This window comes from Cannabis sativa, chromosome 6, assembly GCF_029168945.1.
Source record: "Cannabis sativa cultivar Pink pepper isolate KNU-18-1 chromosome 6, ASM2916894v1, whole genome shotgun sequence".
Classification (NCBI taxonomy): domain Eukaryota; kingdom Viridiplantae; phylum Streptophyta; class Magnoliopsida; order Rosales; family Cannabaceae; genus Cannabis; species Cannabis sativa.
In genome coordinates this window covers 73,665,742-73,689,037 of record NC_083606.1, presented here as the reverse complement: position 1 = coordinate 73,689,037, position 23,296 = coordinate 73,665,742, and the positions used below count along the sequence as shown (strand labels likewise).

At 29.1% G+C, this 23,296-nt stretch overlaps 1 protein-coding gene across 5 annotated transcripts; it reads left to right on the top strand.

The window, feature by feature from the left end:
* Positions 1 to 448: 448 nt before the first annotated feature.
* LOC115725445 (DUF724 domain-containing protein 6) lies at positions 449 to 4,437 on the top strand. 5 transcript variants are annotated; one of them, XM_030654968.2, is made up of 10 exons: positions 449 to 1,055; positions 1,649 to 2,080; positions 2,167 to 2,263; positions 2,345 to 2,469; positions 2,632 to 2,823; positions 2,900 to 3,055; positions 3,203 to 3,322; positions 3,470 to 3,589; positions 3,677 to 3,743; positions 3,834 to 4,437. In XM_030654968.2, exons 1-10 carry the CDS (start codon positions 600 to 602, stop codon positions 4,214 to 4,216), a joined length of 2,148 nt encoding a protein of 715 aa, XP_030510828.2. In that variant the 5' UTR covers positions 449 to 599; the 3' UTR covers positions 4,217 to 4,437. The 5 variants fall into 5 exon arrangements, with proteins under 5 accessions (XP_030510828.2, XP_030510826.2, XP_030510825.2 ...); XM_030654966.2 differs by having other exon boundaries at positions 477 to 1,055; positions 3,467 to 3,589; XM_030654965.2 differs by having other exon boundaries at positions 477 to 1,055; positions 3,200 to 3,322.
* Positions 4,438 to 23,296: the final 18,859 nt, after the last annotated feature.

Here is a 23,296-nt window from a genome sequence, read left to right as displayed (position 1 = left end):
AAAATTCTATAAACCGACCAACGGTTTGGTCGGGTTAACCCGCCCAAACCGGCCAATTTTTTTTTTTTTTAATTTTAAAGTCAAAATTAACAAAAATTTTAAAAATAAATTAAAAATATCACATTCCACCAAAGTACAATACCATATATATGACTTTAAAATTAATAATTAAGTATATAACTTTATATTATTATATATTTAATCATTTATATTATATATAATAAAAACTAAAAAGTTTTAAAAAAAAAATAAAAGTGCAAAATCGGGTTGGTCGGGTTGGTCGGTTTAATTGGGCGGGTTGGACCTATTTTCAACCCGCCCAATTAACAGATTGGGCGATTTGTAATTTTTTCGGGTTATTTCGGTTTGTAATTTTTATCGGTTTTTTCGGTTCGATTTGGGCGGGTTATTCGGTTTAGGCGGTTTACAAATTTTTTTGTACAGCCCAAAATAAAACTCTTTTAACACTATTTTTCACATGTTAAATTTTTTTAAAGTGCATTAGACTCATTTTAAAAGAGTGTATTTTATAACTTTCCTATAATATTTTATCTCAAGTAGTCTTCTTCTTCTTCTTGAGTTGAAACTGAGTTTCATAAATGGAAGAACGTTCTCCTTTCAAAAAAGGTTCAACAGTTGAGGTTTCCAGTCTCGAAGATGGCTTGCGCAACGCCTGGTTCCCCGCCACCGTTCTCCAACCACCATTACTACCCACCAAGAAGAAAACCAATCGCCGCTCAAACTCAAAGATGACCGTCCAATACAAACACATCCTTGCCCAAGACGGCACCTTTCTTGTCGAACAAGTCCACACCTTCTTAGTCAGACCCAATCCTCCTTCTCTTCCTGATACCAAAAACCCTTTTCACCTAAACGACGTCGTTGATGCATTCCACGACGAAATCTGGTGGACTGGTGTCGTCGTTGATGTCCGAAATGATGATGATTATATTGTTAGATTCATTTTCCCACCTGATGTTCTTTTCTGTAAACGCTCTCAGCTCCGACCTCATTGGGATTGGGCTGGTCGGAAATGGCTACGCCCCCAAAAGCAGGTATTCTTTTTTCATGGTTTGCATTTTAGGGTTTTCTTTAAAGTTTTCATCTTTGTACTAAAATTACTAGTTTTAGCTGAAAATTAATATAATGTCAAAACTATCTTTCCTAATTATGATTTTACTTTTGGAAAAATAGAGATTGCTTTTCTGCTTTGTAAGACTACTTAGTTGTCTGATCATTCTTAGAGTTGAAACTTATTAGCAAATGATTAGTATTACTATTAGGTTAATGGATATGGATTGAGAAAATAGAATTGGCACTGTCTAAAATACCTCATTTCGAACTTCAAATGGCTTGATCGAAACAAGAAGGTATGTAGGTAGTTCTGTTAATTAAATTTACAGAGTTTAGCTGTTTTCAAAGTTTAATATCATCGTGATTGGAATCAAAGGGGTTTTCTTTAAACAAAAGAGTTGTAATTGAGGGATTATTCTTATAATCTTGAATTTTGAATGGGTCGAACTTAAAATTAATAAACTCTTATGTGAAATTGTGTTTTGCATTTATTTGTAATATTCTAATTGTGAAATTTTTGCTTAACAATGTTAATTTTCTTTTCTTTCTTGGAAAAAAAAATGATTGTTCACAGGAACTAAAGTATTTAAAATTCAGATCAGGAACAGCTGTAGAAGTGAATCTGGATCCTGACAAAATAATCCCTGCATGGATGCCAGCAATTGTGATTGGGGAAATTGATGGTACAACTACTGTTGGGGTGAAGTGTAAGAGAAATATTAAAGATGATTGTGAGCAAGTTGTGGTAGTAGAAGGGGACATGATTAGATCCCAACCTCCAGAAATCATTGATGTTTTTGATAAAGATTTTGAGGTGGGTGATAAGGTGGATGCTCTTTGTGATATGGGTTGGTCAGTTGGAGTAGTCACTCATCAATTTCTTGTACCTAGAAAGTATATTGTTAAATTTGCTCATGGGATGAAGACCAAGGAGAAGATGTTTGATCACAATGAACTGCGTTATCACTTCGATTGGGGTGCTGAAAATTGGGTTGGCAAATCAGAGGTAATGTATATAAAAGCTCATGTTATGTTAGCTATTAATTTTAATCTTAGGCTGGACTGAAATTGAAACCTTTGTCTGTGTTTCAGGAGAAGTTATTATCGACCCCGGTTTCAAAAAAAAGGAAAATCTTAAATGGAAGTCGAGGTTATGCTACTCGAAAACGAACATCTTGTTCAACTGCAGGTATGGATTAATACTTCTCGGTTTGCTTGTTATGTATGGTAAAGAACAGAGAAATAAAGTAGTTTCACTATGATTTTGCAGCTAAAGCTAAGGTGTCTAGAACACAGAAAAATGACAATAACATTGCTAAATCGAACCAAGCAGAAGAAACTGAGCCTCAAGGAGTATCAGTCTTCGAGAACACGGGCAGTGTGGCTTCTTTGCAGGTATTATATATACTATATGAAGCCATTCTGATGTATCTCATCTGAAAAGATAATCTTGAGACTTAGTTTTATACTTACTATGATTTTGAATTTGATCCTCTTAAGTGATTTATCTTAGATTTTTCAGTGTTCCTTATTATAGTTTTTCTCCTTTGAATTAAGGATGGGGATCAAAATAATACGAATATACAGCACCTGTCTCCTGACAATGATGTTGCTAAGTTAAACCATATAGAAGAACTTGACAATTCGGGTAGGTTAGCAGAGCGACAAGAATCACCACCAGCCTCAAGAAGCACCAGTCTAGAAGCACCAGCCTCCGAGAACACTTGCGGCTTGGCATGCTCTTTTAAGGTATATTTGAAGCTCTATTTTGATTTACATCAATATGTAGTGTTGCTTATCATAGTTTTTCTTCTGTTGATTTAAGGAGGGGGATCAAAATCATATGAATATGAAGGATCAATCTCCTAACAATGATATTGCTAAACCAAACCAAATAGAAGAACTTGATGATTCAGGCAAGTTAGCGGAAACTCAAGAAGCACCAGTCTTCGAGAACACTGGTAGTGCGGCCTCTTTTCAGGTATATCCGAAGCTATTTTTATACACCATAAAAGATAAATCTTGAGGCTAATTTTATACAATGATTTTGGTGTTGATCCTGTTTAAGGTAATTTACATCAATATTTAGTGTTGCTTATCATAGTTTTTCTCCCTTTGAATTAAGGAGGCTGCTAACGATGATGTTGCTAAATCAAACCAAATAGAAGAACTTGATGATTCAGGCAGGTTACCAGAAACTCAAGAAGCACCAGTCTTCGAGAACACCGGTAGTGCAGCCTCTTTTCAGGTATTTCTGAAGCTATTTTTATACACCATAAAAGATAAATCTTGAGGCTAATTTTATACTATGATTTTGGTGTTGATTTTGTTTAAGGTAATTTACATCGATATTTAGTGTTGCTTATCATAGTTTTTCTCCCTTTCAATTAAGGAGGCTGCTAACGATGATGTTGCTAAATCAAACCGAATAGAAGAACTTGATGATTCAGGCAGGTTAGTAGAAACTCAAGGAGCACCAGTCTTCGAGAACACCAGTAGTGCGGCGTCTTTTCAGGTATATCCGAAGCTATCTTTATACACCATAAAAGATAAATCTCAAATTTTAGTGTTGCTTATTATGATTTTTCTGGTTTGAATATAGGAGAGGGATCAAAATGATAATATTGGAGCCATTTGTGAAATAGACAGAAATGGAGAACACCACGACGGTGCAGTAATTTAAATTATCATTTTCTAAACTTGAATAATTCTATTAGAAATTCTTCTGACATGGGGTTGATTTTTTTTGGTTTGGACAGGTAACAATGTACAACAAAGCTCTCAAAATCTTCCTATGGAGAAAAGATCTGCAATCTGGGAATTTGTAGATTCATTAGAAGTGTTCAAAAAATTACCACAGAATCCTCAAGTTCAGTTTATGGCAGCTGCCAATGATGTTGAGCTTCAAGTCATAGCTTTGACTAGTAAGGTAAAGTTTGCATACGTAATTGACATGATCTCGAAATTGAATGAAGAAACTACTACAACCGAAACTGTTGATTCCTTAATAAAGCAATTGAACAAATTGCAAAATATGGGATTTGATGTTGAGTTGTTAAAGAATTATCTAAGTGAGTTTAAAAGACTCAAACTTGAGTTAAAAGATGTTAAAACCCAACTCATGGAATATATTGGGTATTAACACTACCAAATGAGAAGTCATTTTGATTTTGATCTGTATTTTGTTTAAGTGTTAAGGATGAATGTAAATTATGTGTTTATGAGAACTTTCTGTAGCTTTATTTCATAGCTAGGGTGTTTGTCTTTGTAGATATTGTAGTTATTAGGCTTCTTCTAAGTATAATTAACAAGTTAATTTTAAGTTTTATGTTAAATTATATTCCATAATAATTGATGGACTAATATGCCTTTCATTTAAAACTTAAAATTATACATAAAGACCATGCTTTTATTTAGATAAAAAAAGTACTTGTATTTTTTAAAATAAAAGAAATATACATTAATAATATTGTTAAATCTGAACTTTTTTCTTTCAAGCTTCGAAGTTGACATAAAAAGTGAAATTATGAAACTAGGTAAGATAAATATTGATGATGATCTAAATCATACTCTCAAGAACATTGGACTAATGTGTGCTTTATTCATTGTAGTTCTAAGTCACCACTTCAAATCTATTCAAAATAAACAAATAAATGTACAGATAGAAAACATATATATGAATCAAATTAGTATTAAGGAGGCTCTAAGTTGGATTAAGGAGTCACAATCTTAGTAAAGAAGAAACATTATTGGTCGTACTTCACTCGTGTCTCTCCTGAAGTGGATGAAATAATTAGTATTAAGGAGGCTCTAAGTTGGATTAAGTCTCAAGGTTGGCACTCGCTTACAGTTGAAACGGATTGTCTTATTGCAGTCCAAGCAATACATAGTTTCGTTTGCTTACCATCCTATTTTGGCTTCCTGGCTGCTGATTGCAAGCAATTGCTTGGTGATTTATCATTTGTTTTAATGAATTTTGTTAAAAGTACTGCTAATAAGATTGTGTATTTTCTTGCTCGTAGTTCTTGTTATTTGACAATTCGTATTTTTGATGTATCCAACTCACCTTCTGAGTTGATAAACATTGTAATGGTTGATTCTCTTTAATAAAGTTACCATATTTCTATTCAAAAAAAGAAAGAACATTATTAACATTACTGTTTTTTTTTTTTTGCGGGACAAAGAATATAAAACCACTAATATTTGAGACACCAAAAAATTTCACCAACTATCAGACAAATATACATAATTATATAGAGAAGATATGGAAGTGTTACTGGAATCCCTAACTTTCAAACGTATAAAGGTCAGTTCTGAGTTGAAATGGGCCCTTATTATAAGAATAAATAATATTTCTAAAAATTATTAAAAAAATATATATATATTTAACCTAGGGTCGTCCTTGTATACATACAACAAAGTAGGAGATTTATCTGCGGGTCCTATTTACAAGTGAATAGTTGTCTTGCAATAGTAACTTAGTATAACATATTTCTCTATTTGCTTTCACTGTTCCAAAATAACCTTTTATGAAGTTGATTGGCGCAATTGACTACTACTCAAATGAGGCGCCTGTTTTGAATCGACGGTAATAGAAAAACTCAATAGCATCATTTTAAAACATATGCTAATAATTACTATCGATTACAAACTAACACAAATGCTACGTTTTGCTAAGGAATAAGCATCGATGGGTCCTAACAATGCTTATAGCATTAGCATCAGTTTATAGCGGAGACACTACATTTAAGTATTTTAGAATTTAATTAAATTTTCAAGTATTTATTTCGAGAAAAACTTGTATTAGAAAATTATTTTACCAATAACATTTATACATTTTATCAATATTCTTGTCGTTCTTTTAAGTTATTGTTAGTCTATTATCAAAGACTAAAAGAATCATACATATTAATAGATTAAATAAACTTTATTTTGTAACCATAGCTATGTTAGTTAATTGGTAATTTGGTATTTTAGTGTTTTATGTAGTACAAATCCACTTGAAAAATAATTTTGTTTTATCTAAGACCAAAATCATTTGGTCTTTTCTATCTTTTATGCCTTCTTTGGGATTGATATAACATAACATGACATATTTTGTTTTCTATGTATATTTTAGAAAGGGAATATACCTAAAAGAAAAAACAAAACAAAATAAATCAATAATTCAGAAGAATCTTTTCTTCACCATACAAAAATTATTTAACACTCATAATAATTTCTAACAGAGGCACAGATAATTATCACTTTTAAGAATCTATTGCTCCCTCAAATATCACATGATCATGAATTTTCTCAACTTACAGTGACACCTCATACAAATCAATAAACACAACATTCTCAAACCCAATATATATATATATATATATATATAAATATATTTTATATAAAGTGTGGTTATGTAAAAGAATTCTTAGTTTAATTATACTTTTTTAATTTCTACGTTAATTTTAACAGAATATCTTATTATTTAATAGAATATTCTTTATTAACTTTATAATATTATTATACATATTTAAAAATAAAAATTATATAGATATTTTATAAAAAATAAATTTTTATTTTAATTTAAAATACTTAATATTTTTAATCTTATTTTTAAATTTATTGGTTTAACTTTAAATTAAAATAAAATGAAAAATTATATAAATAGTTTATATAAAAAAATTTAAATTTAAAATATTATAAATATTTTTAACCATATTTTTAACTTTAATTTTATTTATTTTATATTTTAAAATGAATTCACATGCTATATTTTTCGTAAAATTTGAAAATAAAAAATATTAATATCAAATTTACGAATCGAAGCTATATATAGGCACACTCAAGTTTGGTTATGTGAGTTTTAGTTAAAAATAAGTAAATTATATATGCATTATCAGCTACATTACTTAATTAAAAAAAATTAAAAATTTTAAAAAATAATATATATATATATAATCACATTTAAATGACACACCAACGTAGCAATAGCTAAAAAAAATTTCTTAAAGATCAAAATCACAAACTCCATTTCAAAAATTAAAAAAAAAAAAATACATTACCTAATAATATGCCATACACCTTAACCAACTAAACTATGAATATTTGTTGTTTACAATACACTTAATTTAACTTAAATAAAAGCCTAATAATTTTTTTTTTATTTTTTATTTTGGGCCCCCGAAAGGTGTGGGCCCTAGGCACGGGCCTAGCCTGCCTATGCCTAGGGCCGGCCCTGTAAATATATCATGTAGATATAGGAAAAACTTATTTATTTGATCATGTACGTAGAACGCAAAGTATGAGGTTTTCATCACCACATGATCTTCATTTTAGTTTTAACGATGTACAAAAACCAACAGAAGAAAATAAAAAAGGAACACTAAAAAAACTAAAGGGAGCAGTGAATAAAATGCTAAGAAGTCTCTTTAAGGGTAAAAAAAAAAGTAAGAGGAAACAGCATTCTGAGAAGCCTGGTCCAAATCCAGAGGCGGTAGATGAGTCCACGAGTGACGATTATCACTCGAATCATTTTTCTAATGATCCTATTTATGATGAGCAATATATGAAGAAAATGATTATCATAATTTTGAATTTACTCTTAAGGAATTTTCATTCCCAGTTGGTGATCTAGACAACCAATATAGTGATCTAGATAACTAACATCGAAGAAAATCATTTTGGTACTGAACGTGTAATTAAAATTTTGTTATAATATAAAGTATTTTTCAACTGTTCTTATAAATTTTCTTAATAGTCTTAGCTTTTTTTTATGTAATTTTGTTCAAATTAGTAATTTATTGATAATTTAATAAGTTAATTTACTTTTTTTAGTTCTATACATTGTAATACATAAGGGGAGCAGGGCTGACCCTAAAAGAGTGTTATGGGATTCAAACCCATGGCATTGTATAATATGTCATACACCTTAACCAACTAAGCTATGATATTTATTATTTACAATACACTTAATTTTACTTAAATAAATGTCTAATAATTTTTTTATTATTTTTATTTTAAGCCCCCGAAAAGTGTGGGCCCTAGGCACGAGCCTAACCCGCTTAGGCTTATGCCTAGGACCGGCCATGACTATTACTACCCAATAACAATAACAATGAATGATCATCTTATATAGCATGCTCTTCTTGATCAACCGTACGTTCAACTATTTTGACCAAAGACCAATAATATGTACTCTTAAGAGCATCTCGAATAAGAAAGTATTTATAGTTGTTAAAATACACATATCATTTTAAAAGATTATTTTTTTTATACTCTAATGGTTGACAACTTTAAAAGTTATCCACTATGGTCCCACATCACATTAAATTTAAAAAATCTAATAAAAAAATTAAAAAAATATATCATGTGATCATTGTCTATATTGAGCAACAATTCACATAAAATTAGTCTTGAAAATTAGACCTCATTGTATATGTGGCAAGACAACTTCAATAGACAATCTCCATTGAAAATACTCTAATAATAATACTTTCACGTAGGGGTGGGCATCATCCAATCCAATCCAATTGAACCGAACCGATCCAATCCAATCCAATTACAAAAAGTTGGATATCCAATTACAATTGGATTGGATTGGATGCTAAAAGTTGGATTCTAATTGGATTGGATCGGTTATTGGATGTCAATCTCAAAATCCAATTAAAAACCGATCCAATCCAATTACATTTATATATATTAAAAAATTATTTATATAATAAAAAATATTGAAAAATATAATAAATATTTATTTTATTTTTATTAGATTTTTTTGTATGTTGAATTTATAACACTAGATTGTTTAGTGTATTTATTTTCATAATATTTTGTTCTATTTTATTACTTAAAAATGTTATTGTTTAAATTATTTAAAACTTTTAGCTCCAATACACTTGTAAGAATAGTATATTTATGAAGTATTAAACTTAAATAAAAAGTGATAGATTTTTTAAATCCAATTACTAATTGGATTGGATCGGATGAGAAAAAAAAGGTTGGATTGGATCGGATGCCCACCCCTACTTTCACGAGTCTTGTTTGTAACCTTAAATTTCAGAGCCAAACATTGACACAATTACTATTTTACCTCTCAAATAAATGTCATAGTTATAATTACCTTTTTACCCTTATTCTTCCCTCAAATGTCTACATAATTAACTTGCATGCATGAAAGACGTTTTACTCAATTTATTATAACATAATAATATAAATACTATATTACCCTTATCCTTCCCTCAATATCACATAATCATGACTTTTCCCAAGTTAAAGATTCCTCTTTCCTCATAAAAATTAACATAACTTTCTCATGCCCTCTATATATACCACTCCCTAACCCTAGTGCAAGTGCCACAACACTTAACAAAATAAAAAACACATAGAAAAGTGCAAAATAGAGAGAGAGTTAGAGTTTGTAACTTCCATCAATGGCGTCCAAGCAAACACCACACTACATAGGGTACGCACAGCTAGTGCCATCAAACCAAGTCCAATCGAACAGGGGAGCGACCGGGAGGCAGATGATCGAGTCGACTGAAATACAAAAAGTTAGCAAGGACACTATACAATTCTACCAAGGAAATAAAGTAACCACCTTTGACAAAAAAACTTATAGCTCAGGAGAGTTTGTGGACAAGAGAAGAGGTCTAGTGGGATACAAAGAAGAGAAAAAGTATAGTCAAATAAGAAAATACAAGGATGTGGATGAAGGCTACACTCATGAGTATGAGACTCAAGTTAAGTTCAAGCATGTTGCTTATCCTAACAAGCCTACTACTACTAATCATCATTATTATGATTTTGGCTCTAAAAACAAGCATATTAGTTACTATGAAGATGATGATGATGACGAGGATGATGATGATGATGATGTGGAGGATGATGATGATGATGATGATGATGATGACTACTAGCTAGCTAGGGTTTCTTTCTTTTTTATATGTGTATGTGTATTTGTTGTTTTATTTATGTTTTATTAGCGTTTGGGTTTAATGTTTTCTTGTTAATTTGTTTGTTTGAAGATGATGATCGGTTTAGATCTCTCTATATATATCTATCTTTAATTATGTGTTTTTTTAAGAAGAATTATGTGTGTTTTTTTTTTAACGTAATGATTAGAATCACTCATAAATTTACGATGCACACATTCGCAAACAGTACATAAACCTCCTTGCACTTGGATAAACCCAAGAGCATGCTTTAAAGTCAGCGAGCATCATGACAAAACTATCCCGATAATTTAAACAGTAAAGTTATAAAGTCATCAAACAACACACCAAAAAAGCTAGAGTGTTAGCTTGTATCAGTGAATACTACACACTAACTCATTAACATATCAAGATTAATGGTCCCCAAAATATTTACAAAACAAAATAAGATAAAAAAAAAAAATTAATCCTCTAGCTAGCTATGATATTAAATACTAATAAAAGAAATTCTCAATAGTTAGAAGATAACAATTCTCAAACAAATTGTATTTAAATAAACTTATCGGCAAAATCTCTGTAACAGTTGGCTCTCCTCAAATTTGACCTACAAATTAATAATAAATAAAATTCTATTACCACACAATTTAATAAAAAAAATAATTAATGTGAATAAAGATGGTTAAACAATCCATATTATAATGTCATGAAGACTTTAAACATTTATCTGTTGGATCTGAAAAGTTATTTGTAGAAGGCATGAGTATAAAATGAAACATTTCTCATATACCTATTGACCATATCGAAAATCTACCTTAAACAATTAAGGATAAGCTATAAAAAATGAAAACCATAAAAAAAATGAAAAAATAAGCATAATTATTGTGAAATGCAGTTTGGTTATTACTAATTAGCTTTGAATATTACATGTTTGTTAATTTATGATTTATTTTAGTTTTACATATTTGTTTTAAAATACTTAGCTAAGTTTAATTTTTGTTTACAAATAAATATTTAAGTTCTATATTTGAAACTCTCATAGGTATTAGATGTTAATTAAGTCATTGTTAAATGTTATTTTTTTTTTTGTTAGTATATTTAAATTAATTTTTAAATAACAAATAAATATTTAATAACATAGACCAATCAAAATGTTACATGTAGTAGTTCAATTACTCATAAATTACTCCTATATATATACATTAATAAATATATATTATATATAATATGTATATAAATATATAAATTCAAAATAGAAAAACAATCACCTGACTACACATACATGTCATGATGACAATGATGAAAATGAAAACAAAGTCCAAAACTAATATGAGCTCATATAATAAGTATTATATATATATAAACAATATATTGGCATATACAATTTCTTTAACATCATGATTTTAATGTATATGCACTCATGTAGAAATCTGATGAAGATGGACCAAGTTCATGACAGTATAGTGTTCTGTCTTCTCTTGATCATATCAACTCTAATAATAAATATTCCCTATCATCTCAATTGGATGTAATTCTGATGTAGCATATGGGAACTTCATCACTGTAATATATGGCCACTGCATTGATTCCTTTATGGGAAATTGATCAATTATGGATCACACCTAAATGCAAAATTATATGGTAAAGTGTTAAATTTTTTATTAATTTATATTTTATACCAAGTATTATATAGAAATTAGGGGTGCCGAAACGTGTTATCGTGTCGTGTCCGTATCATATTTTATGTGACCCGCTTTTATATTTCGTGTTAAGCGTGTCGACCCTTTTTTGACTCGTGTCTAATTATCTCAATCCTAACTCGACCCGTAAAAAATCGTGTCATGTTCGTATCGACCCACTGTGACCCGTTTTGCTATTATTGAAGCTGGAATTATAGAGAAAAATAATAAATTTAAGCTCCATTAGAAAACTTATATACATACATAAATATAGTTTGTTATATATATAATAAAAATTAAAAAAAAAATTAAAATATTTTTAATTTCATGTTAAAGAAAATTAAATTTAAATTTTTTTAACTTAACATTGAATCACTAAATATATATTTTTACATAATTATATTATTATTATTAATTTTTTACTTTATTATATTTAAAAAAATCGTATCAAACGTGTCACATTCGTGTTAAGCGGGTCGTGTCGTGTTTGACCCGTTTCTATTTCGTGTCAAGTTGTGTCGACCCATTTTCGACTCGAGTCTAATTTTCTCGACCCTAACCCGTAAAATTCGTGTCGTGTTCGTGTTCATGTGCCGTATCGAAACCCGTTTTGCCACCCCTAATAGAAATGGTTTGAGAGCCACTAACTTAACGTTTCCTCGGAGATTCACCGTGCTCAACCCTAATTCGATCGCTCTCTTCATTTGTCTCAACCTAACCCTAGTTGAAGGAGTAGTAAAAGATGAATGCAATTATGTGTTCATTAAAACTTGTAGGTTGTTATAGGATCACTACAAAAAAAAATAGCTACCTTCAGTGATAATTTAGTCACAAAATATTTATGTTAATGACTAAAATATAGTATTTAGATACAAGTTGTCACTAATTTAATTTTAGTCACAACAAGTATATTGTGACTAAAAACACATTTAGTCACAACAAATTGTGATTTTTATAACTAATACATTTAGTCGCGGACCTTTTAGTCACAACATAAGAATGATGATTTATAATTAGGCACGACTATTTTACTTTTAGTCACAACTTAAAAGTAAGATTTTTTGTAGTGGGTGTTTTGTTTTTGTAAGTATTAGACTTCTTGTAAGTATAATTAACAAGTTAATTTTCAGATTTATGTTAAATCACACTTCTAATTAATTTGTGTAATATGTTGGTTTAGTTTCTCAATCTCTCTTCTTTTTTTTTTTTTTTTTTGACAAAGTGATTAAAATCACTCATGAATTTACGACGCCTACTTCTGCCACCGGCGCTGGAACCTCCTCGAACCAAGATAGCTCATCGTCTAACCGCAGAACATGCTTTGCCAACCATGGGCTGCTAAAATCTTAGAGCAAGCCCCATGGGACAAAACTGCCCCCGAAAATTTAGACAATAAAGCTATAACATCTTCAAACAACGCTCCTAACTCAATAAAATACTGAAGTTCCACCTGGAAAAAAAAAATCAAAAAAACAGCATAAAACTTTCATTAGAAAACTCTGAAGAGAATCAACCAACCACCAAGACTAAGCAACTAGATCTCCCTATAAAATACTAGAACTAAAAATTTGAAACTATTAAGTAATCTGTGATAAGAGTGGCAATGTAGGTAATAACCCAATAACATAACTTAAAACCGATACAAAATTAGTAAATGTATTAATTTATTAGTAAAATTATAATAGGTTATAAATGACCATTTTAGACCCTGTGTTTTGCAAAAGTTATCAATTAGACCTTCTGTTTTGTTAAATGACAAAATGGACCCTGTATTTTCTAAAATGGTACAAATATGACCCTGAATTGATTTTTTTATCAAAATAAAATTTAATTATAATCCGATCTAAAAGTATTATCACAAAATTGTTTATATTTTCTATATCTGTTCGTATTAGGAATTGTTTTCAAGTTGATTATATTAAAAAAAAATGTTGTCAAAAATTAAGCTCAGGGTCCTATTTTTACTATTTTAAAAAATACAGGGTCCATTTTGTCATTTAACAAAACACGGGGTCCAATCAGTAACTTTTGCAAAACACAGGGTCCAAAATGGTATTTACCATGTTAAAATGACAAATTTGAATTTATTTGTTTATTTTTTACATACGTAGGTGCGATACGTTGTTACTGAAAATAAAAGAGGAACGATATTATCGAATAAATTTTTTAGATTGACTCGCAAACTAGGTCATTCTTTTTAAGACGTTCGCAGAATTGTTCAGGAATGTGCCAGCCAGAAATTGTTGGTCGTCTTCAGGATAAAACAATCCAATCATTGTACACTGTATCAGATTACCACTACATTGTAGCAAATAGTCGAATACATCCTTAAATATGATATTACAAATGGAATTTTTCGCTAGTGAAAATTGTGCTTGTTTTTTGGTATGAAAATGATGTGTTTCAATCGCATTATATAAACAAATACGTTTATTGTTGAACGTGTCTCATAAAATTGATACGACTGAATAACTAAATACGTTTCTCAAATTAAATATAATAAAATTTTTATAAAAAATAAAGTGTCACACTATACCAATGTGGCAAGTCAAGTGTGTGTCATTATCCATCGGCACAAAACTGAATATCCCTTGAGGCCCTATCCCAAGTGCCATAATTATATACTTTTATAAATAAGGGCTTACATTAAATGTGAGACTCTATCTATTATGGAAACTAGAAATTAACATTCAAGAAAGAAACTAACAAATTATTGAGCGCTTCGCCTTGATTACATACAATAGGGAGATTAGAATAATTGACTGCTTTAGCGTTATTTGCGAGATTAATAGTTTAATTGGAAACTGAAAATTACAATCTTTAATAAAAATTAGGAATAATTATTAAGGGAGGAAAATAACCTTTAACTAAATTCTCATATCGTAGTCTATCTTTAAACCTGTTTTCTTTTACTTTTTATTATTGCTATTTTATTCTAATCATCCAAAAAAACCCATCTTTTTAATTCTTGTTACTAAATTGTGAATAACTAAATAAACATAGTCCTATGTATCATGTTTTGTTTACCTTTTATGAAGTATTATATAATCGTGTTGTGTTCATATAAGCATAATAAAATTCACAAGACACAAATACACAAATTGTGAGCTCTAATTATATATAAAATAACATGTTGAATATGCACTCAAATATTTTTGATAAGAGATTATGAGTGTGTAATGTTTATAATTTAAGTACATACACATATTAAGAATGGAAATCGTAATTCCATACAAGGTGGTGGGATTGTCATCCATATTCCAATTCCCAAATAATTGATGAATAGACTAAGAGCATTCCCACTTTGACATAACCTTTTTCTCTTGGTTATCGATAGCGGTATCAATATACGTAGATTTATATTGGATGCTGATAGATGTATGTTTGGCTTAGATACCGATCGACGCTATCGCATCGGTACGACTAGAGTATGACTAGCATACCGAGTGTAGGTTGATAGTATTATCGTACGAACGTTTTAGCTAGACTCAGTACCGTGTTGGGCACTGGAATAGGGTTATGGTTGGGTGTATTGGCGCTTGCTTATAATTTGAGTTATAGTTATGTTATTGATTATGCTTTTCTTACTCAGTCTGTCGACTCACAGATATTATTTGCATGTGTAGGTAAGGGCAAGGCTAAGGTTGAGCAGTCGTGAAAGCGAGCAGATGAAGATTGTGCATGTCGAGGCAGTTAAACTTGGAGCGTACGATCTTTGGGACAACTAGACATATTTTGTATAGTCGTTATGTGGCAACTTTTGTATTAAATACCAGAAACGGTTGTAAATATTTTATACTCGGGATCTTGGTTATATATATGTTATTTATTTTGGTATTTATAAGTATTTAAATAAGGTTTTAAATATTCACAATTTTCAATAAACTCGTTGATTAGCAACGAGCTGCAGAATTATGTTAAAATCACGATAGCACGCCTAAACTAGTAGGGTGTTACAAATATTGATTTGGAAAAGATATGAAGCTAAGTTTATGATATTTTTTCTACTTTCAATATCGGTTCAGTCCAATGTAAATCTTATATATCTGATCCAAGTTTAGTTTGTTAATGCCTTGAAAATAACATTCCACTTAGCCAAGTGTAAGTGAACCACATTGCTAATTATCACGTCAGTGTAAGTATAACTGAATATAAATTTTTAGAAAATAATAAAAAAAGCAAGTATACTTTTTCTTTTAAACTAAAAATATATACATATTATGTTAAAAAACAAAAAAAACAAAATTGGGATGCTTCAATAAAATTTTGGAATATTAATATAATTTATTTAATTATTTTTACAAATATTTAAATTTGCTCATATTTTTCTCATCAATATTTAGATTTGATTATAATTTTTCCCCTATAATTGTTCATTTTTTTTACCATAAAAATTGAAGAAAAAATATAATTCACATATTTTTGTAAATAGGTGAGAGTCATAAAGATGAAAAACTTCTCTATAATCAATCATGTTACAAATCCCTAAAAATAACCTGAAAGTGATTTTCTAAGGTTGCATTTGGTAACATTTTAATTTTTTAATTACAAAATGAAAGTAAAATTTTTATTTTTAAAAATTTTGTTTTTGAAAAATAAAAATGACATCTGTAACCACTTTTGTTTTTCAATTTTAAAAACAGAAAATAAAAGTGTGTTTTATAAAGTTAATTTTTTTTTTATTTTATTTGAGACGGGTCTAAGTTTGTAGTCGGATTTGGATTCGGGTTAGAGGTCAGGTTCAATGCTAGGGCTGTGGGGAGAATTTGGATCCGGGTCTGATCGGAGTTCAAAATATTAATTAAGAAAAAAAAACTATTTAAACATGATTTTTTTTTATTTTTAAAATTTTGATTCTTAATTAAAAAATTAAAAAATAAAAGCAGTTTTATAGAACATGTGTTTAAAAAATATTTTTACTTTTTTAATTTTAAAAATAAAAAATTGATTAAAAAAGTGTTATCAAACACCACTTAAATATTTTTAAAATAAAAAATATAATATCCTAGTGTTTGGTTTGATAAATTCAAAAATGTTAACAAAATATACGAGACTGGTTTTAAGTTTAACTATTAATTCGTTATTAATAACATATAACCAACAAAATGAGAAAGTGATGATCATTATTTTATTCTAAATTTATAAGATACTATTGTTATTGAATAATCAGAAGAGGAAGAAAGTAAGAAAGAAATAAAAAAATATATATTTAATATGTACTGGTGATTTCGGTTGCCTGTTTTGAAATAGTAAATGTCCCTATATATCTATTCTAAATTGATCAATGGTCAGATAACTATTAGTTTTATTTGGATGGCTAAAAATGAATGAGGGATTACATCTTTCATTTTCAACTGAGGAATTACATAAGACCCCTTTTAATTTAAATAAATAATAAATAAAATATCAATCCAATACAAGGTACATTAGAAAACTTAATATTTTTTAATAAAGAATAGCAAACTTATTGTTTTATGTATTTATTTATTGAGAAAAAAAAACTTAGGGTGTGTAATTTGGAAGTAATTGGGTAATTATTAGATAGGGTTTTTCTATTATTTTAATCTATAATTATCTAATTAAATAAAAATTATATTTAATTTTTTAAAAGGTGATATTTTTGTTAGTGGGAGCTATAGCCCCCACATTAGTGTTAGTGGGTACACCTAATATTACTATTTGAAAATTATTTCAAAATTAAATAAAATTATAAAGATAAAAAAATTAAATAATAATATTAGGTATACTAATGTAAATATATAATATATATAAGTAATTCATGTTGGTAATTACCTATAAAAATAGATATCATCACTTTAAATTTATTGATAATTCAATTTTTTGAAAAATTTTACTACTAAAATTTAAATTTAGAGAGTAAAATACAAGAATGATAATTGAGGGTTTAGCCGAAATAATAATAGAGTAATTTGTGGCATAAATACTTAAATTTAACTCTTAGTTGTAAATAAATACCTAAGTTTAATTTTTAGCGGTAATAATACCTAAGTTATATTTCTGGAACTCTGTAGGTACCTAACTGTTAAATGTTAAGCTATTATATCTACTTGTCATTTTTTTATTGGTATATTTGAACTAATTTTTTTTTTAAATAATAAAAATTTAATGACTTGGACCAATCAAGAATTTTCACGTAACAATTTATTTAATTAGGTACTTATAGAAGTTCCAAAATTATAACTTAAGTATTATTACCACAAAAAATTAAATTTAAATACTTATTTATTAGGTTAATTTAAGTATTTACTCATAATAATAATTATAATAATAATAATAATAATGGTAATAAAAGGTGTTACTTAACGGGGTTAAAGAAAATAAAGAATGGGACAATTGACATCATCCTAGGGGTTTCTGTCAAGTTTTAGACGGAAAGGATGGGACAATTGACCTTCCCAAGGTCACTCTTTTTTATTATTTTTTATTTTAAATTTAATTATTATTATTATTATTATTTAAAAAAAGAAAAAAAAATATTAATTCCTTTATTTATTATTGGTTTAGTTATTACATGAGACAGAGTAGAGGTGGGCTCACTCTATTTCCATAAATGACTTATTTCACTTAAATTAATTTATGTGAGATTGTTTATCCCATCTAACAGTTTGAGATAAATAATTCTAACATGCAAGATTATTTATTTTTTTAATCTTTTTTTTTAATTTTGTAAATATATTTTATATTTGAAAATAATTTAAATGGAAGAATAAAAAATTTATTGTCAAAAACTTATTTATTAACATTGGTAAAAATATATAATTTTGAGTTATTATATTTTTCTTCTTCAGGGCCATCATACTGGTAGAATTTTCTTCAGAAGCTTCTCTTCCCCCTAAGATTGAGAATTTTATCTAGAAAATATGTCTTAATTTTATTTCATTCCACTATAAAAAAACAGCTACTCTTAGTGACAAACTTTTATACACATATGATAAAAATTTATTAGGGTTCGATTGACATAATTGGGTTGGACTAGATTGAATAATGTCACTAATTCAGTGTTAGGCCATGCTGAAAGACGAGATAACTAATCCAGTTAAATTCCATTTATGTGAGATAGCAGTGTGAGATTAATAATTCTAACATGCAAGATTATTTTTTTTTTATCTTTTTTTAATTTTTGATTTTGTAAATATATTTTAGATTTGAAAATAATTTAAATGGAAGAATGAAAAATTTATTGTCAAAAACTTATTTATTAAAATTGGTAAAAATATATAATTTTGAGTTATTATATTTTTCTTCTTCAGGGCCATCATAGTAGTAGAATTTTCTTCAGAAGCTTCTTTTCCCCCTAAGATCAAGAATTTTGTCTAGAAAATATATCTTAATTTTATTTCATTATGCTACAAAAAATAGCTACTCTTAGTGATAAACTTTTAGTTACAACATAAACTTTTTGTGACTAAATGTGACTTTTAGTCACAACAAAAAGTTATCTTGTGACTAAAATATAGTTTTTAGATACAAGTTGTCACTAATTTAAATATTACTACCATTTTAATTGATAAATAAATATTCATCATTGTTATTATTATCAAATTATTGGACATTTCTTTGTCTTTGTGCTTTCGAGCTAATTTATTCGTATTTATGTGCCGTATTTTCGGGTTTTTCGTTCCGTGTCGTGTCTAAATTCATATTTTTTCGTGCCCTGTCATGTCTAAGCCTATATTTTTTCATGTCGTGTTGTGTCGTGTCGTACTTAAGCGCATATTTTTTTTTTCGTGTCGGGTCGTTCTCGTACCTCTCGGGCTCGTGCTGACTTCGTGCCGTGTCAAAAAATCCCACCTATATTTACAGCACTATAAGATACATTTTATCCATTTTCTGTTTGTTATACTAAATTTTGAAAATAGCCATTTTAATTCAAAAACAAATACAAATAAAAATTAAACCTCTCATTTGTCCTTGGTGCCTGGGCTGTTGAGGGGTCCGGTCGGGCCAACTCGGTGACTTTGGGTTCATGGGTCACTATATCGTCTTTGTGGGCTTCACTTGTTTCTTTCTTCTAAGTTTTTTTCTGGTAGAAATTACTCCCTATACCTTTTTTTGTTAATCAATTTCATTTTTACTTTTATTTTCTATATATTTATTTTGGGGAGTTCTATTTGAACCCCATAATATTATAAATACAGCTATTATTAAAAAAATATAAACTTAAACAATTTTTTAAAAAATTACTCTTAATATTTTTTAAAATATTTTTTCCTCACACTATTTTATGTTAATTTCAATATTTATTATGATTTTATTTTCACAATTTTTCTAACTTATGTATATATATTTTTTTTTATTTTTTTTCTAAAAAAATTTCATTTAATTTTTTATTTTAATTTTTTTGTCATAATATTTAAAATATAATTTATTTTTGTTTGATAGGTATATTTTTTAAAAATATAAATTGAAAAAAAAAAGTTAAAAAAACTTAATAAAAGGATGACCTCCTTGTACTTAGAGTCCTCCTCCTTAGATCAGAAAATGAAGTTCTAGTCATGCTTAGACTTCTCTTTAAATCAGAGAATGAAGATCGACTCATATTGGTGATCTTTGCGTTAGAGCTGTGGAGGTATGCAGTTAGAGTTTGTATTTACTGGTTCGAATGAGTTTGTATTTACTGGTTCGAATGAGTTAGAGGAGTGTATATAAGTAGGCGAATGAGTTTGTATTTACTGGTTCGAATGAGTTAGAGGAGTGTATATAAGTAGGCGAATGAGTTTGTATTTACTGGTTCGAATGAGTTAGAGGAGTGTATATAAGTAGGCGAATGAGTTTGTATTTACTGGTTCGAATGAGTTAGAGGAGTGTATATAAGTAGGCAGAGGTTTCTTGTAGTTTTCCCAATACAAACTCCTATAACTTACAGGGCCGGCCCTGAAAATATATGGGCCCAAGACGAAATAAATTTTGGGGCCCTCAAAAAATAAATAAAAAAAAATATAAAAAAAGAGTGTTATGGGATTTGAACCCATGACCTTGGACATTATAGCTTCCACCTCAACCAACTAAGCTATGAATATTTATTATTTATAATACACTTAATTTTACTTAAATAAAACCCTAATAATTTTTTTTATTTTTTTATTTTGGGCCCCCGAAAAGTGTGGACCCTAGGCACGGGCCTAGCCCGCCTATGCCTAGGGCCGGCCCTGCCTATATGATTTGTGTTTACTTTTTTGTTAATTTACCCTCTTTCTACACTCTTTAATTGTTATGGTGCATTTATTGGTCTGTTAATTAACTCTGCTCATAAACTCTCTCTTTGATTATTATGTGTGTTTGGTTGCTTATAAATTAATGAATACTATGTTGACTCATGCCAGTCAAATATAAAACTAAGGAAAACTCTGCTTACACAAATATAAAACCAAACATAAAGGCTGCATTTTATAATTTCTAGAGTTAACATCACTTTAATAGATAAATATTCAAAATAAAGTCTATCTCATTTCAAAAGAACTTGGATTGTAATGGTAACCCACATATAACTTGAACAAAGAATTATCATTTCTTCTTTTTAGCGGCTCCACCAAATTTGCAAGAAAATCACAAAAAAAAAAAATTTAAAAAAAGGAATTAGAACCAAAATAAATAAATCTTTATTGATAATGCATAAATGAACACTGTTTCAGAAAGCAAAAAAAAAAAAGAAACATAAATATATATATATTAATAAAATTTATAACAGAAACATAAATATATATATATTATAATAAAATATTTATTATTACATTTTTTTCCAAAATGGATGCTCTTGAATCTCAAGATTCCTAGGAATAACAAATTCAAAGTTATTCCTAGGTGTAACGAAACTCTCTTCTTCTTCCGTTATATTATCGGGGATAGGATCGTGATCACTTGCCTCTGAATTTGCGGGCGCTCTTGGAATTCCCGTCTCCGCATTCTCGGAAAGGTGTTTTTTTTTTACTCTTAAAAAGACCTTTGAAGATCTTATTAAGAGCTCCTTTCATTTCTTTTAGAGCGCCTTTCTTCTTTTGGCCTCTTGGCCTTTGAACATCAGTAAACTTTGGTGATGTCGCTGCATATCTCATACTTTGAGATCTTGGCATATCGGAGAAAGACGACCTCCTTGTTGGTACATCGGAGAAGGACGACCTCCTTGTACTTACAGTTGTTGGTACATCATCAGAAAAGGATGACCTCCTTGTACTTAGAGTCCTCCTCCTTAGATCAGAAAATGAAGCTCTAGTCATGCTTAGACTTCTCTTTAAATCAGAGAATGAAGATCGACTCATATTGGTGATCGTCGCGTTAGAGCTGTGGAGGTATGCAGTTAGAGTTTGTATTTACTGGTTCGAATGAGTTTGTATTTACTGGTTCGAATGAGTTAGAGGAGTGTATATAAGTAGGCGAATGAGTTTGTATTTACTGGTTCGAATGAGTTAGAGGAGTGTATATAAGTAGGCGAATGAGTTTGTATTTACTGGTTCGAATGAGTTAGAGGAGTGTATATAAGTAGGCAGAGGTTTCTTGTAGTTTTCCCAATACAAACTCCTATAACTTACAGGGCCGGCCCTGAAAATATATGGGCCCAAGACGAAATAAATTTTGGGGCCCTCAAAAAATACATAAAAAAAAATATAAAAAAAGAGTGTTATGGGATTTGAACCCATGACCTTGGACATTATAGCTTCCACCTCAACCAACTAAGCTATGAATATTTATTATTTATAATACACTTAATTTTACTTTAATAAAACCCTAATAATTTTTTTTATTTTTTTATTTTGGGCCCCCGAAAAGTGTGGGCCCTAGGCACGGGCCTAGCCCGCCGATGCCTAGGGCCGGCCCTGCCTATATGATTTGTGTTTACTTTTTTGTTAATTTACCCTCTTTCTACACTCTTTAATTGTTATGGTGCATTTATTGGTCTGTTAATTAACTCTGCTCATAAACTCTCTCTTTGATTATTATGTGTGTTTGGTTGCTTATAAATTAATGAATACTATGTTGACTCATGCCAGTCAAATATAAAACTAAGGAAAACTCTGCTTACACAAATATAAAACCAAACATAAAGGCTGCATTTTATAATTTCTAGAGTTAACATCACTTTAATAGATAAATATTCAAAATAAAGTCTATCTCATTTCAAAAGAACTTGGATTGTAATGGTAACCCACATATAACTTGAACAAAGAATTATCATTTCTTCTTTTTAGCGGCTCCACCAAATTTGCAAGAAAATCACAAAAAAAAAAAAAAAATTTAAAAAAGGAATTAGGACCAAAATAAATAAATCTTTATTGATAATGCATAAATGAACACTGTTTCAGAAAGCAAAAACAAAAACAAAAAAGAAACATAAATATAGATATATTAATAAAATTTATAACAGAAACATAAATATATATATATATATATTATAATAAAATATTTATTATTACATTTTTTTCCAAAATGGATGCTCTTCAATCTCAAGATTCCTAGGAATAACAAATTCAAAGCTATTCCTAGGTGTAACGAAACTCTCTTCTTCTTCCGTTATATTATCGGGGATAGGATCGTGATCACTTGTCTCTGAATTTGCGGGCGCTCTTGGAATTCCCGTCTCCGCATTCTCGGAAAGGTGTTTTTTTTTACTCTTAAAAA

Bases quoted from the DNA above. Each gene is read 5' to 3' on its own strand.
- LOC115725445 (XM_030654964.2), top strand. From the start codon at position 600: ATGGAAGAACGTTCTCCTTTCAAAAAAGGTTCAACAGTTGAGGTTTCC. The intron at 1,056-1,648 runs GTATTCTTTTTT...GATTGTTCACAG, and splicing joins GGCTACGCCCCCAAAAGCAG to GAACTAAAGTATTTAAAATT. The intron at 2,824-2,899 runs GTATATTTGAAG...TGTTGATTTAAG, and splicing joins GCTTGGCATGCTCTTTTAAG to GAGGGGGATCAAAATCATAT.